The 17,023-nt window shown below is 44.6% G+C and overlaps 1 protein-coding gene across 4 annotated transcripts in view; it reads left to right on the top strand.

Annotated features, from left to right (window-relative positions):
* Positions 1-5,643, top strand: part of ANAPC13 (anaphase promoting complex subunit 13) — a 7,041-nt gene extending 1,398 nt beyond the window's left edge. For 3 of the 4 annotated variants that reach the window (XM_014450900.2, XM_014450912.2, XM_014450906.2), the window contains exons 2-3: positions 1,256-1,381; positions 4,600-5,570. In XM_014450900.2, the coding sequence (XP_014306386.1) occupies positions 1,283-1,381; positions 4,600-4,725 (225 nt within the window). In that variant the 5' untranslated portion in view covers positions 1,256-1,282 and the 3' untranslated portion in view covers positions 4,726-5,570. Of the gene's footprint in view, positions 1-1,255; positions 1,382-4,599 lie in introns of all 4 variants that reach the window. The other variant, XM_006083724.3, reaches the window with a different exon arrangement.
* Positions 5,644-17,023: the final 11,380 nt, after the last annotated feature.

The raw sequence follows: 17,023 nt of genomic DNA, 5'->3' as shown, positions 1-17,023 counted from the left end.
AGGACTCAGAAACATACGAACTGATGGTAACGCCCCCCTGTGTAGTAAATTTTCTAAAGACGGGGTCCTTGTTTTGAGTTATTTACCTGGTAATGCTGGATTAATCCTGTGGGCAACATTAAGACCTCATCTGGTTCAGTGGTGCACCTTTTGCTTCAGTTTTGTCTGCATCCTTATCATGGGGGTAAAAAAAACCCTCATCCCACCTGCATAATTATTATCCACGTGTCAGGGCAGTCTTGCAGTCATACTGTTGGAGACAAGCACAGGCCTACATGAAGGAGGTGGATTCCTCTCCCAAAGTTGGTTTCTTGTATGAGTTTTCATCCTCCTAGAGGTGGGAGTGACTGCGAGTACCTTTGGTGCCATTGACCAGCAGGCCATCAGGATGGCTGTTTTGTAGCAGGGAACACAATAGGGTGATGCCTGTGATGAAGAATAGCCCAAACTTGGAAACAAGGAACCCAGAGGTACCTTTCCAGGCTGGCGATAGCTGTGTAGGGATAAGTAAAAGGGGGGGTGGGGGAGATCAGCATGATAAGTAAGTATCTTGACCAGGCATTAAAGGGCATGCAGCATTAAGAGTCACCCCAAAGGGAAGGGAAAGCAAGCAGCATGGAGCCCTACCACTAGTGCTCACCTGGAGGTGCTGCTTTCAGGGCCCAGCCTGAGTCCCACCTTAAGATAGGAGGCCATGTATTTAGAAGCCCAGCTGAGGATTTCTGTCAGGTCTGTGGTTGGTCACTTTGTATAATTCAGTGTTATCATTTAGCTTCTTGGGCTAAGAATGCCAACATTCGAGGCAAGGCAGGTGGTGACTCTTGTAAAAATGGTGTAGGAAACGCTACAGGGACCAGAGAGGAGACTTGCTTATGAGCCAGGGACTCACCAAAGGCATCCTGAAAGCGAAAGGTGAACGTGCCAGTGGGGAAAGAAAAGCTGCATTCGAGATGTGCTGTGGCCTTATCACAGAGGCCCTCAAATGTATTAGCTTCCTGTCACATGCCATTGGTCTGGGCCATGTCCTATGTTCAGTGTACACTACAAAGCATTTATCAGCTGGAGGGGGAAGAGAAAGGAGGGACTGTGATTATATATAAATAAGTTGTCACCTGACCCAGATGAGAAGACGAGTCTTTCCCAGGGTGATATTATGCCAGACGACACCTCCAGGCTAAGAAGCCTGGGGGATCCTAGTGCTGGATTACATCACCTCCTGAGTCTGTGTTTTAGAAATAATCTCTTTGACTGACAGATTTGACAAGATCAGAGCTGCAGGAGAATGGACAGTGAAGTACAGAGAGATGGAAGGATCTTGGATTTGATTGATGATGCTTGGCGAGAAGATAAGCTGCCCTACGAGGATGTGGCAATACCACTGGTAGGCTGTCATTTGTGCTGGGGGGAATGGGTCAGAGGGCCCTGGTAGAGATAGAATATCAATGGGCAGATAAACTAGTAAGGCAAAGAAATCAAAGCTGTAGAGTCCACTGAATAGAAGCTTCTGGAGAGCATCTAGACCAGCAGTTCTCAACCTGTGGGTCGTGACCCCTTTGGAGGTCGAACGACCCTTTCACAGGGGTCACCTAAGACCATCGGAAAACACATATATACATATTGTTTTTGTGATTAATCACTATGCTTTAATTATGTTCAATTTCTAACAATGAGAATACATCCTGCATATCAGATATTTACATTACGATTCATAACAGTAGCAAAATTACAGTTATGAAGTAGCAACAAAAATAATTTTATGGTTAGGGGTCACCACAACATGAGGAACTGTATTAAAGGGTCGCGGCATTAGGAAGGTTGAGAACCACTGATTTAGACTTTTTACTTAAAGAAAAATGTGGTTCAGAAAGCTGATGTGACCTTAGTTAGGGGTCATTCCAGGACTGGAACCCAGGTCTTCTGAGCCTTTTCTGTCAATTACACCAAAGCCAGTAAGCCAGATAATGAGGGTTAAATGCATAAGATGGGAAAGAATACAAAGCAGTGCCATATAAGCTATATGGTATTTCTTACTTCCCTACCACTGGCTTGTTGACATTATTAAAAACTCACATGCTTAGAACATACACCTATCCTAAGTTCCCTGGAAAATAATAAAAAAAATCTGGCTTTTCTCCTTTTGCCTTTGGATCAATAGGCTCCTGGAATACACTTGTCTGCTCTCTGTGAAATTGCCCTGCAAAGAGTTTGTTAAACTTATGTAGTAAATTATCTAAAAGCTTAGCTTGTATAAGTGCTTATTAAATATTCTATTTATATCATAGAGGAATGCTTTTCTTTCAAGTATGCCAACTATCCTGAGAAGAGCTGTTACTAAGATAGAGCTTACGGATAGACTGCTGCTGCTATTACAGAGAAAGAAAATCTAGCTCAACAATGTTTTCATTTAAGAATAAGAGATGATAATATGTTCAATGAGTAATACACATATCACATAATAAATCACAGCTTATTTCAACTTTAGAAAAATAGTCAAAAGAGAGGGTCATGAGAATTATAGCTGCCATTTAGTGAAAACCAGTTTTATGCCATGGACGGAGGTTGAAATTGGACATACATTCTCTCTAATCTTGAAACAGCCTTGCAAGATGGTGCTGTTATCTCCATTTTACAGGAAAGGAATAGGATCGGAGAGGGGAACCTGCCCAGGGTTGGGTAGCTGATAAGTTGGACTTCACACCTGGGTCTGTGAGGCTCCGGATCCTGTCCTGTGAACTTCGATTTCTTTCATTCCATAAGCGTGTCTTTGGAAGCCTTGTGTGTGCCAGATTATGTAAACATAAGATACAGTTTCTGCCCCTGCGGGTCTAGGGAGAAAGCACACAAAAACAAAAAATTATTATAATAAGGGTTTTAAGGGGGTTGTCATGAACAGCCACCGTGGTATAGGAAGTGGCTCCTAGTATAGGAGAAGCCACACAGAGAAAGTAATGTTTAAGCTGGTCATAAGGGAGGACCAGCAGTTTAGTGGGGGTGGACAAGGGCACTCCAGCAGTGGGGACTGTGCAGAGGCTCAGAGCTTTAAAGTCTTTGAAAGAGAGTGAGGGATGGGGAAATACACTGCCTTTTCATAGAGTAGCTGCAAAGAATTGTGGTCATTTTTACAGTGTACCATAATAGATGGTTGCATTTATGATACTTTGTGTTTGTTTTCCAAGCACATACGCAATTTTATATGTTGGCATTCATTGCCAAGGGACAATCATGACCAAATGAAAGACATCATTTTAGAACACATACCACAGATGGGATGAAATTAAGCAAAGTTGCCTGCTTCTGAATTAAATAATTCATTAAGCAAGGACTTGTTTATGCTTTGTCAGCTATAACTAATTATTGGAACCAAACTTTCACTTTAAGTGTATTATTACTTTACAATAAATGATAGTTTCTCTCAGCGTGTAGAGCAAGATGTATCTGATTCAAATATGCTTATCATATTATAAATAAATCGTTTTATATATATATTAAAATAATTCTAAAGGAGAAGAACATATTCATATACTGCAAATTGGAATCCATTGGAAAATCATAAGTCTGGATAGTGAATAACAGTTTGCTAACCCTAAAAGAAATGTAAATTCAGATAATTAAAAAGAAATATATTGGTATCAGTGAACTCTGATACAAAGCAGAGTCCTGGTAGTAATACATTTACATTTAAAATATAAGGAAACTTTCTTAAAAGTTCTCACTACACACACAAAAATGGTAACTATGTGAGGTAATGGATGTGCTAACTAGCCTTATTGTGGTGATTATTTCACATTATATGTGTAGCAAATCATGTTGTACACCTTAAACTTGCAGAATGTTATATGTAAATTAAACCTCAATAAAGCTGGGAGGATATATATGGAAATTATTCCACATTCTACACTAAGTGTGGCCCATGGCTTACCATTTTAAGAAAATGCTGGCAGGATATGCATTGGTCATTTGCCCGGCTCCACCACTAGGGGGTAGTCTCATATTATGCTACATTTTCACTGCTCCCCACTTAGCTCCATTATAATCTAGGCATGCTGGGTGCAGGGTAGTTTCTTAATACATTTCTTGTGCTTAAGGAATATGCCAGCAAATGTGATATTCTATTAAGGCAGCCCCTTAATAGAATTTTAAAAAAAAAACTCTTTTCTGTTTTCCCAGCCATTAACAATAATAGCAAATATTCCTTGAACATGAACGTCCTACACAGTGTTTAGTCTCACGGCAGTCCTAGGAGGTGATGGCTACATTTCTCTTATTTTCAGAGAGGAAACAAAGGCTCCAAGGCTTTGAACACCTTGCCTGAGTAACCCAAGCGGTAGAGTGGTGGGCTTGGATCCCGGTAGCTTCCGAAAGCTGTGCCCTTAGCCTCCTGCACAAATGCTAGAGCCATGAGACCATCATTCCTTCTGGAGAGGACCTGAATGATACTTCCTCACACCTTTCTATTCTAGCTATTTCTTTAGGATACATTTCTGCCAATTATGCTACCTGTTTCTAGGAACTCGGTTTAATTCTACGTGCTCTTGAGTTTTAAGGGGTTTGTTCATGTACAGTGTACTGTCGTCCTGAATATCCACTGTACCTTTTCAGAATGAGCTTCCTGAACCTGAGCAGGACAACGGTGGCACCACAGAATCTGTTAAAGAACAAGAGATGAAGTGGACCGACTTGGCCTTACAGTACCTGCACGAGAACGTCCCCCCCGCAGGAAACTGACCCCTGGCTCCCTTCTCATGGACAGACATATTTTTTTTTTAATACAGAGATACAGAATGTTTTCTTTCAGTCTCCTAATTGAAATCTTTTAGTGATCCAACACTCAAAAATGTACACCCACTTAATTTGTGGCAGCAAAGTGCAATGTGGAAATACCAGAATGGGAAATTGGTTGAGATTTCTCAGGAATGCAGAATATTTGGCTCTTTGAACCTAAAGTTCTTCATTTGCTAGCTTGTGTTTAAACATGTTTGGTTAAACATTTGCCTTTAATTTTGCTTGACTGTCCGAGTTTAACACTTCCCATCTGCTTGTGTGTGTCCTGTGACAGGTGCTTGAAGATATGAGAGGAAAAGGCTAAGGGAGGGAGCCAGGCTAAGGAGAATGACTAACTTCCCATGTACCCCATTTGGAGACGCAGTCTGAGTGGGTGTGGAGATGTATTAGCCATTCTGAAGCCCATTCACTGACTGCTGGGATGCCTGAGATTCCCCGTGATGTTTTCATACCTTGGATACTTTTATAAATTAAACAGAATCTGGCATTTCCTCTGCTCTCCCCACCACTTTTGATGCTTCTGGGAAGGATCTTCAGCTAGATGAACCACTAGTTTTATCTAGTAATGGGATTTACTTTCTCAGAGCCCTTTGAGATATAACCAGAACACCATGGAGCCAGTATTTAGTTATAAATTGTATAAGAACTTGTACTTTGCAATACACTTATATTACCTCCTTGGAATTATTTGCCTCTGTTAAGTGGTGTCTGCCTTGTTCTCTGTCTAGATTGTAAACTCTGGGAAGAAGCCCTGGCTTATACTTACGTATCCATCATTGAAAAACTGAAAACACTGTTTTCACTGGGTCCTTCTGTTTACCTAGCTCTTAGGAGGAAGAAGTAAATCACAAACAAGTGAGCTGATTTGGGGATTTCAGTAGAAACCTTGTGTAACAACTCTCCTGTGATCCAAACATCCAGGTGGAAGCATGTGTGTGTTCTGTGTGGGAATACAACAATGAACAAAATAAACAGGGCCTCTGCCTTTGTTTAATAGGATAAACAAGCATTGAACCAAGAGCCATACAAAGTTATAATTTCAAATTGTAACATTCTAGGAAGAAAAATTGGATGTCACTTGGGTGCAAAGCCTGAGGCAGAGTTTCTCGTGCAAAGGATTTCTAGAGGCTGCTGTGCTCAGGAGCAGCAGGATAGGGCAAGGGGAAAGGTGAGCAAAGATGTGACTTCAGCTGAAGTCTAGCCTAAGGCAGACCCCACAGCAGCTGTGAAAGTGGTGGCACCAAGAGTTGTCCCACTTTGAGACCAGAGGCTAGGCCTTTTACGCAGTGTGCCTGTTGGTCAGGGGATGTGGCTCTGCAGAGAACAGTGCAGCCCTGAGAAGCCAACACAGTATCCCGGAAATGGGCACACAGACCAGGTAAAGCGGGTCTGGGCCCTAACTGGGGGGACCTGATTCAGATTGGGCCATTATGGGTAGATCTTGTGATAAGTAGCTTTTCTAGCACGTAATTTGAGGTTGAATTGTGTTTCTGAATGTTTCTCACTCTCCAAGGAAGTGGCCAGGCCCTTTATGCTTCCTGTCCATAGCAGAAAGCAAACATGCCCCAAAATAAGCCTACCTCTTGTTTGGGAAGCAGGGAAGGAGAGAAGGAGCCTTTTAGGAGTAGAAAGCTGTGCCCAGTCACTGGTGGTATTCAGTAACATGGTTTGGGGTGCCCCCCAAAAGAAACCTGAAGCTCATTTCTGAGTCTTCCAGCCAAGGCCAAGAGCCTGCAGCATTGGAATCACCTCCTTCAAGGGCCCCTCAGCATTGGCAGTGAGGACAGGAGCAGTGACCCAGGTGGACGGAGAGTGCTAGTAGAGGTCCTCACTCATGTTCCAGGTCATTCATGAGCATCCTAAATGCTGGCGAGACCCTAAGAGAAGGAAAGAACACTCCATGACTACAGCTTCAGTGCTGCACAGTGAGGCCAAAAAGACTTGAAGGACATGTGATATTTCTTGTACCCTCCTTGAGTGTGTGAGCCAACACCTGGAGGATGGGTAGGAGTAGCCAGAGGAAGGACGGGGATAAGGAGTGATTGCAGAGAAAACAAATTGCATAGAGCCGGGAGGTGGGACTGGCATTACAAGGAAGGTGGGGGGCACGCAGGAGGAGGTGGGGTGGCCTGATGAGATTATATTTTATCTTTTTAAATATAAGTCCCTCTGGTTTTGAGCAGGCAGGAGTAGAAGTTGGAAGACAGAAGAACTTTGCTTGGCTCAGGTGAGAGATGATGGTGGCTTGGGCTAACAGGATGGAGGTGGAAATAAAGGAACTTGGAATACCTCTTAGAAGTAGAATTATCCAGATGTGCCCAATGAGAGACATATTGCATGGTGACAGCACCTAGATCGTGTTTGTGTGGTTCGAAAGAGACTCACGTGCCCAGTGTGAACCCTGCCCTTGTGAGCCAGGGGTGAATTCTCTGAATCAGACACAGGACTCCAGATGCAGCCTCCGTCCTCTGGGAACATAGAGTCTGGGTCCAGGAGCCCCATCCCTTGAAGCCCAAGTTAGATCCACATCTGAATAATATAGTAACAATAACGACGGTTAGCGGAATGCTTTCATGTGCTTCGGACGCATGATCTCTAGCCCCAGTGTCCACTTTGAAGGTGGATATTTTTACCCTCCCTGATCAGGAAATGGCAACTTAAATGACATGTTCCAAGTTAAAGACTTACTCGAAATCACTCAAATTGTAAATGAATTCCAATGTAGGCTGTCTGATCCCCAAACCCAGGTCCTCTCCCTGGACCACGCGACCTCCCTGTAAAGCCTACTGTGACCACTCCATTCTGAAATGGGAGGAATATTCCATCAGGACATTCAGAATTTCAAAATGTTAACCATGTTTCTATAATTGAGCTAAAGAACTGAAAGAATAATTTTTATTAGGAACCTGGGAGTCATGAAACATTTAAAAATTCAACCTATTACCAAATCCATATATAACTCATAGCAGCATGAGTCATGCTGTTTTCACTGGTTTTTGTTCAAGGTTAAATCCCAAGAGTGTATTTTCCAATTTGGGTACATTGAGAGTGAACAGTTTAGTAGGCATGCTAGTTAGTAGCGTACCAGCAGGGGGCGTCAATCCCTATAAGAAAGTCCATCCCTGGCAGATCGCTCAGTAAACTTGAAACTGAAGATACTGAATAAATGTGGTGTTTTGCTTGGAAGTCATTCTGCACATGTGAAGCCCTGGGATTCTGGCCACCCACCCTTGGGCTGGGCAGCTCACCTAGTGGGCTCCTCACTGGTGCTTCATAAGAGGTCAAGTGAGGGCACCTGGAAGGTGAGGGCAGTTCAGAACTTTGCTCACCTGTGACCCCAACTCTTCCTCAGGCCTGAGGACTCTTTCATTAAGCGTTTTCCCATGTTTTGGTGTTAAACCATGTAGATGATTTAGGCATCATTATGGAATGACTGTTTTCCAGACCTTCCTTTAATTTTTTTTTTAATCCTCACTCGAGATTATGTTTTTTAATAGATTTTAATATGTTTTTTATTGATTTTTAGAGATGGGGGAAAGGAGAGGAATAGAGAGATAGAAACATCGATCGGCTGCCTCCTGCACACCCCCTACTGGGGATAGAGCCCACAACCCAGTCATGTGCCCTGACCAGGAATCGAACCCATGACCTCTTGGTTCATGGGTCGACAACCACTGAACCACACTGGCCAGGCCAAAGCTTCCTTTCTTGATTTACCCACAGTTAAATTCTTTCCCCAGTTCCTTGCCACTTCATATGCCATTGGTCAGATCCTGAGGAAAGAAATTGGGGGATTAGGGGCTGGCACGGAAAGGCAAATGGGTCATCTTGACCTTGGCCTTTAACCCTTAGCCAACAAGTACTGGCTTCATGGCCATGCAACCTGTGCAGTCACACAGGGTCCCACATTCAGATAATTTTTCATCAAGGGACCCATGTTTTCATTTTGCACCAGGCCCAATAAGTTATGTAGCTGGTCCTTAAATCTACGGCAACCATCTGTAGGGGTTCCCTGGGGGATGGCGACTAACTTGACCCACTGTCTTGAATCTTCTGTCGCCCGGGGTGTAGCAATGAAATTGTCTCAGAACAGAGCCTCTGGCTGAAATTAATTACCAGAAGCACAATTACAGAGCTGGAATAATGATCAACACATTCATTTATGATAGGTTTCTACCTGGATATTTAATTTACCCCTTCATGTTGAACCATATGAAAAAAAAACAAACACGTTTTTATAGATCAAAAATTGTCAGTCACCATTTTCTATGTTTTGAGCTCATTTTCTTCTTACCTCGAGCCAGCACATATATACACACACACGAGAACCAGATTTGACGGGTAGAGACGGGGAGCCGGCAAAGGGTGGAGAATTTGAAAACAACCAAATGACTCCAAAGGAAGTGAGGGAGTTGGGTGTATAAACCCATCCCAGTTATTCCATGCCTTCCCTGGTGACTCAGATCCCCTTTATCGTGGTGCCACCACCCAAGGGCAAAAGGGGTTTTCCTCCACCCATGCCACGATCTTGCCTCCACTCTCTTGGCATCTCTGCCATGCTCCCTCCCACCCTCATCTCAGTCTCCAGCACTTCCCTGCCCCCACCCCATGCTCACAGATCGGTAGTCACGCTAACTGGCATACGACCTAACTGTGCAGCACTTCCTGAGGCAGAGTGAGGTGGCAGCATCCCTACCTCTTTGCCAGTAGGACTGCCCTAACATCTGCCAACTAAGACCCACAGGGCCACCCCTGGCTCAGCCCAGACAGAAAGGACCATGGGCCAGTCTGGTGAGGCACTTCTCTCCCGGCCCATCTTCCAGCTCTTGTGTTCCCCACTGCTCTCCTCCCCAGCCTCTCGGGGGCTGTGCAGATGTTGAGACACGCCTTCATCTTCACTCACAGCTCCTGCTCACCCGGGCTGCCCTCTGGGGGGCTAGGTGCTCATGTGTCCCAGTTCTGAGCCCAGGAGGACAGGCAGCATTGGCTTTGGGAGTCCCAGGAAAATGAGCATCCGGCTGGGTTGGAGAGTCCCAGATGGACTGGACTCTTGGCAGGAGCAAGAAGGGCTGCAGCTCTGGTCCCCACGCCTCCCACTGACTGCTTCCAACTTCTTTGCCCAGTTTCTCTCTTCCTCTCCATCAAGCAAGCAGTCAATCTTTATCTGTGTGTGTTCCTACTTCATCCTTTCTTAATGTTTTTCTTCCTCGTATTCAAGCATTTATCTAAATACCTTACTCTATGCACTAGACCAGCCGTGGGCAAACTACGGCCCGCAGGCCGGATCCGGCCCATTTGAAATGAATAAAACTAAAAAAAAATAAGACCGTACCCTTTTATGTAATGATGTTTACTTTGAATTTATATTAGTTCACACAAACACTCCATCCATGCTTTTGTTCGGGCCCTCCGGTCCAGTTTAAGAACCCATTGTGGCCCTCGAGTCAAAAAGTTTGCCCACCCCTGCACTAGACTTATCTTCTTTTATATTGCAAGTACCTTTAAAGTACAACTTACATCAAGTTTGCACCCTGTTTTATACTAGAGGCTTGGTGCACGAAATTCATGCATGGGTAGGGTCCCTAGGCTTGGCCGGCGATCAGGGCCAATCTGAGGTGACCAGCAGGGAGATCGGGGCCCCCACTCCCACCCGCCTTGGCCTGGCACCGCCCTCTCACCTGCTCCACCATCCCACCGTGGTCGCACTCTCATTGGGGCCCATTGGGGCGGCAGTGCCTCCACTGCCACCTGCCACCAGCGCCACATCACGGACACTCACCATGTTCCGCGCTGCCCCCTGGTGGTCAGTGCACATCTAACTCCCGGTAGATCAAACTCCTGTCCGTGGGGACAATTTGCATATAAGCCTTTTATTACATAGGATATTAGTTTCTTATTTGAAATTATGTGTAAACAAAACCAAAGTATAATGGCTAAGAGTACAGACTTTGGAGGCAGGAAGACCTAGGTTCAAAACCCAGTGTATCAGTAAATGAGTGGATAAAAAAGCTGTGGTACATTTATACCGTGAAATACTATGCGACAGTAAAAAAGAAGAATCTCTTACCTTTGAGACAGCATGGAGGGACCTGGAGAGTATCATGGTAAGTGAAATAAGTCAGAGAAATACAAGTTTCACATGATTACACTCATATGTAGAATCAAAGTAACAAAATAAACTGATGAACGGAGTAGATCCAGAGACATGGAAGCATGGAACAGAGTGCAGAATCTCGGACGGAAGGCAGGGGAGGGTGGGTGGGCGGGAGGTAATCAACCAAAGACCTTGTATGCGTATATGCAATACCCATGGACCCAGACAATAGAGTGCTGACGGCCTGGGGTGGGGGGGATTGGGGGGCTGGAGGAGGTCAATGGGGGCAGGGGGGAGAAAGGGGTCATATGTAATACTTTCAACAATAAAGAAACTTTTAAAAAATTAAACCAACAAAACAAAACAAAAGTATAGCATGCGCCAGCACCCCCAAACCAGTTATTGACCTTCCTGAACCTCAGTTTCCCCATTGGAAATAGGGTTGAGCCGAAACCGGTTTGGCTCAGTGGATAGAGCGTCGGCCTGCGGACTGAAAGGTCCCAGGTTCGATTCCGGTCAAAGGCATGTACCTGGGTTGCGGGCACATCCCCAGTGGGAGATGTGCAGGAGGCAGCTGATCGATGTTTCTCTCCCATCGATGTTTCTAACTATCTATCTCTCTCCCTTCCTCTCTGTAAAAAATCAATAAAATATATTTTAAAAAAAAGAAAAGAAAAAGAAATAGGGTTGATAGAGCCACTTAAATGATAGGTTTATTGGAGGCTAAAAGGGACAATGCAAGTGAAGTGCTTAGAACAGTTTCTGGCACATGGTTGGCACCTGATAAATATCAGCTGTTGTCTGTTTTCAATATAATAAAATAAGCTTTCAAATGAATTCCACATTGATGCTCTGAAGTCAAACAAAGAATAATTTAATTATGTCAATAATCATTCCCGAATAACCCTCAGGAATTATTTTGCATAGTAGAAACAGAATGAATTAGGAGGCAGAAGATCTAGGTTCAAGTTTTAGCTCCACCACGTACCAGAAGTCTGCCTGTCAACTTCTCTGAGCCTACATCACAGGGCTGGGGACCAAAATGAGTACAATGTATTCAAAACCGTTTTTGTAGATATAAAGAACTACATACACTTACATTAAACATCATAATATATTTGCTTTGTAAATCCATAATTTATTCTTAAATCCATGTTTCATACAACTCTTCATATATGTGCTAATTTAAACATAATAAATGAACACATAGGCATATCTGCATGTGAATTTGCATTAAACTGTTTTGCAAAGTCTGGAAGAAGAAAAGACAAAAAACTATTGGCAATCATTGCCTCCAAGGATAAGGCTAAACTGGCTGAGGAAGGAAATTGTCACATCTTCATTTCCTTCTGAAAAAGTGGTGGGGTTATGGGAAATTTTCAAAAATAATAATGTAGATATTACAAAAATAAAAATAGCATTGTTCTGAAAAATATTCTCGCTGCCTTTGAATAAAGATTTGGATGTACGTTAAAACTTGTGTCAGCATTCAGCGATTTTCATCCCACTAACACTCAGCAGGAGCATCAGCTCTGTGGGAAGCACTCGCAGATGCAGCAGAGGATCAGACATGGATTACACCTGAGATTATAATGTGCTGGACCAGATAAAACACTTATGCAAGAGCCACAATCTAAGAACAAAGTGGTCAGTGTGCCTCGTGCACTGTAAGTGCTCAATAAATAATGGAAAAATGGACAAATGGATGGATGGATGGATGGATGGATGGATGGATACATTGTGAAAAGATAGCCATTGAAAGACAAGCTTGGTTTGAATATCTAGAGATTAGAAAGTGAGCTGGGAAGGTATCTTCTGGTGAAATCCTGTTATTTCTAATTCAATATTAGTTTTCCCCTCCCTCTCTCTCATCCTTCCAACTCAGGGGTGGGGCTGGTGTGTCTGGAAACATGTGGGAATATATTTGTTGGGGGAAAGGGGGAAGGGGGTGGGTGTCAGAGAATACTGCTGCATTTAGTGGTAGGTTGGCTTTTAAATAGACTGCAATAAAGAATTGTTCTACCCAAATTACTCACAGGGACCACATTGAGAAATACCAGTAGGTGAGAGAAGCATCATAAACAGATCATTACAAGATCCTAAAGAAGCTGCTGACATAGATATCTGCACACGTTTTCTGCTTTTGTAGCCAAATCAAATGTGTGACCGCCCTCCTAGGTAGCTTGCCTTGCTGGAGCTGGAAAAGCTAAAGCCAGCTGCCCGGCTCCCTTAGGGCTAAGCCTCTGCCTGTGACCTGGCTTCCCCCGGGCAGATGTACCCTCCAGAGCCCTACTGACTCTGGTGGGGCTTCGGGTCCTGTTTTGTGTGTTGGTTTGGTTTGGTTTGGTTTGGTTTGGTTTGGTTTGGTTTGGTTTGGTTTTTCCTGCGTCAACATGAAGATCTCAGTGTCTAGATGCTTCCCGAGTGTTGTAGACAGGATGCCGGGCACCCATCGCGCAGCCGAAGCTGTGTAATCCTGGAATCAGGCATGGCTGGGGCTTCCTGGTTCCCAGGTTGCCACGTCGGCAGCTGGGGCACAGCTTCTGGGATCCCGTTTCCTAGTCATGGCAGAAGGGGAGCCTCCTCGGATGGATGGGTTCTGCACTGGAGTTCTGGGAGTCAGTCCTAGAAGCTCAACAGGGAACCCGCTCTCCTACCTGACCTGACAAAAGTGTAAGCACCCAGGGTCCTATACTAAGTCATGCAGTTCCCCCCTCCCCCGCCCCCCGCTTCTACCTGTCTTTCTACATAAACTATGTCATCTGTTGCTGAATTCTGACACGGGGGTCAGCCTAATAATCAAAGAAATACAAATTAAACCAACAATGAAGTCATTTCTCATTTCAGAATGTGAACATGTAAAAAGACTGATAAAATTCAATGTTGGTGAGAACGAGGGGAAAGGGAAAACGGGCTTTCTCTTGGAGGTTGTGTAGGTTGGGGCAGGCGTTTTGATGAGCAGGTTGGCAGTATCCATCCAAGTGTAAAATGTGCAGACTCCACCTCTAGACATCTGTCAAGGAGAAATGCTGCCCCATGTCCTTAAGGAAACAGTTTCCACGGGCAGTGGTCACACCATTGTAAGAAGTGGAAAAACAACAATAAATGGAAATGTCCGTCAAGAGGGGATAGTTTCAAAAATTACTGTACAGCTGTTCTTTGGAATACTCTGCAGTCGGCAAAGAGGGAGGCAGGGCTACAAGGACTAATATGGACATATTTCCAAGTGAAGAATGAATTGCAAAACAACATGTATAGTGTGATCTCATTTATGTCTTAAAACACATACAACGAAAGTATACGTTTCTATTTAAACATGTATCTGTCTGCAGAAACCCAGACAAAGGCAGGAAGGGCACAAACCAAACTAGCCTGCAGAGTGGGGGAGGCGAGCTGAGGAGGGGCCTGTGCAGGACTTTTGCTGCTATTTTCTAACTTCTATTCTGTTTCAACATTTGAATATTTTACGAGAAGAATGTTATGTTTAATATCATTACATTGACACATACATGTAAAGCTTATAAAGCATTCTATGGGCAAGATTTCAACTTTCAAATGTCAAAGCAAAAGCCATTTAGACTATAGAGATTGCTTGTTGGATCCATCATATCTGAAAGAGAGAAAGAATGACAAAATGAATCTAGTGGAAGAATATGGGTATTCATTGTCCTAGCCTCTCAACATTTCTGTATTTTTTACATTTTTCATAATATAAAGATGGAAATAAAAACACATCAAATACACATCCTTGGATACACACACACACACTTTTCCCGCACAAGCAGATTTTTCCAGATGTTGGAAGCAAAGCCCGTGGCTCACTCAGCTGCAATTATGGCCAAAAGGCATTGCCAATCTTTCTCAACCGTTTCTTAGAGCAAGTACCTCACTCCCCTGGCCGGCGTCTTGAGGAGCCTGCAGATGCCTCTCTGTGGCCTGACTGGGGTGAGCAGCAGCCCTCTCCCCAGTCCCTCTGGGGCACAGTCAGGACCAGGGCCTGTTGGGGAGCAAGGACCTAACTGTCGGTCCGCTCCTCTCCCTACAGAGGGGGAGGGCCATGGCTGAGGGCACCTTTAACATCAACTAGGCCCCACCCAGGTGTATATTTCAACCAGCCCATGGAGGGACAGGTGGCCATTGGAAAGAGGAGCCCGGGCCTCCTTTGTGGTCACAACAGGGGACCCTGAAAAGATCCCACTCATTGGGACTGGTATACTCAGGAAGCCTCGTTCAGTTCTGAGAGATCGGTTTGTGGATAATGGGGGAGGCGGCAGGGTCGAGATTAGGGGGAAAAAAATAAAAAGGAGAAGGAATTGGAATTTTAATGAGAACCATCTGGAGCGCTTGCCAAGGGTGTAATGTTTTTAGTACAAGAAAGTAATTCCTCAGCGTAAATGAGGAAAAGAGCAATGAGGAAAATGGTGAGATTGTGCTTACCCCCCAAACTGATGTGGGACAGAACCACGTAGGACAGGCACAGCAGGCGCACAGGGCCCGGTTGGGGGGGGCTGCGGAAGGAGAGCGCCCCCTTCTCTATGCGGCTCCGCAGGGAGGAGGAATGTCACTCCTCTGCCAAGGAGACTTTGAGGGATGGGTTGTGGAGGGCCCTGGGCCAGCGCCTGGAATCTGGGTAACCATGGAAACGGGCCCGCGGGTGACAACAAACACGGGATGGAATTTCAGCGTTCGCAGCCAGGCCGCAGAGGCAGAGGAATGGGAAAGTTCAGGAAAGTTTTTTGTTGTTGTTGCTTTGAGCCCCGGGGGTCGGGGGAGGCACAGGAGGGATCAGCCGTGTTCAGAATAAAGGACCCCTGCCCAGCACCCCAACAGCGTCACCTGGAGCCAGATTCTGGATTCTCCATTCTACACCATCAGTGTGCAGATGTCAGCCATTCATGTGGCTGAAGAAAAACGGGCCTTGATTGAATGAGAAAAGATATACATGTGTGAGAGAGGGAAAAATGTTACAGATACTAGGCAGAAAATGTTTACAAAAGAAGCTATGGACTCCAGAACTTTCTTTCCTGAGGCCTTTCCAAAGAGAATGGCTAGCACCATTCCTGGACAGAGTCACCGCTGAAGCTGAAGGAACCGTGAAGACATCTGCTGCAGGCTCTTTGCTTTGCAGATGAGCAAACCAAGGCAGAGTAGAGGACTGGACCCATGTCCCGGCTCCTGATACAAGGTTCTTTTCTTTTTCTTTTTTCCTTTTTATGTTTTTAAATTGATTTCAGAGAGAGGGAGAGAGAGATAGAAACATCAATGATAAGAGAGAATCATTGATTGGCTGCCTTCTGCACGCCCCCTACTGGGGATCAAGCCCACAACCCAGGCATGTGCCCTGACAGGGAATCCAACCGTGACCACCTGGTTCATAGGTGGAGGCTCAACCACTGAGCCACACCGGCCGGTCAAGGTTGTTTTCTTGACAGTATGTCCCAGGGGCCTGAAACAAGCCCATAGTAGACCGTTGGGGTCCACAAATGGGCTTAGGTGAAATTGTATAAATGGGCAGTGGTAAAATAAGTAATGAAATTGTTAACCCTGTGATCAGAAAGCAGGGGAAATGCATAATGGATTGCCATTCTGAGAAACTGAGATCAATATGGTGTAAAATCCACTCCAGTCCCATGGTTATAACCATCAGCAGTTGAGAAGGAGCCTCTGTTCTGAAAAGAGAGAGACTCTCAACAGTTAAGAATTTAGCAAAGCAGATCATTTTAAATAAGCAGAGTTACATAACTTTATAACCGCTTCAAGAAATCATCTTGAAACTTCATTAGCAAAAAATGCCCCTGAATCAGCCAACAGGAAATAAGTCCAAGGAATTTCTGGAAATAGGAGGGTGTTTTTGTGTTTGTTTTTCAAGTGAGAAAAAAAAGTTTTTAAGGAAAAAGGAAGCCCTGACCCACATAAAGATAGGGTTTCAGTCAAACTAATTTGAGAGCAAGAAGGGAAAGTGTACGCCTCAGCAGTGGAAGGAGTACCCAGGCCTGGAGGCTGAAAACAACTACCACCCCCCCCCCCAAAATGGACACAAGAAACAGCCCGTTTTATGCTAAAGATGACATTCCATTCACCGAGAAAATAACAAATCTGCCGGAGACTGTCCACAGCCCTGTTGATGTTTACAGAGAAACTTAAAAA

The sequence above is a fragment of the Myotis lucifugus genome, unplaced genomic scaffold, assembly GCF_000147115.1.
Source record: "Myotis lucifugus unplaced genomic scaffold, Myoluc2.0 scaffold_8, whole genome shotgun sequence".
Taxonomy (NCBI): Eukaryota; Metazoa; Chordata; class Mammalia; order Chiroptera; family Vespertilionidae; genus Myotis; species Myotis lucifugus.
Note: the sequence above shows the minus strand (reverse complement) of the source record. Positions and strands in the feature narration are given on the sequence as shown.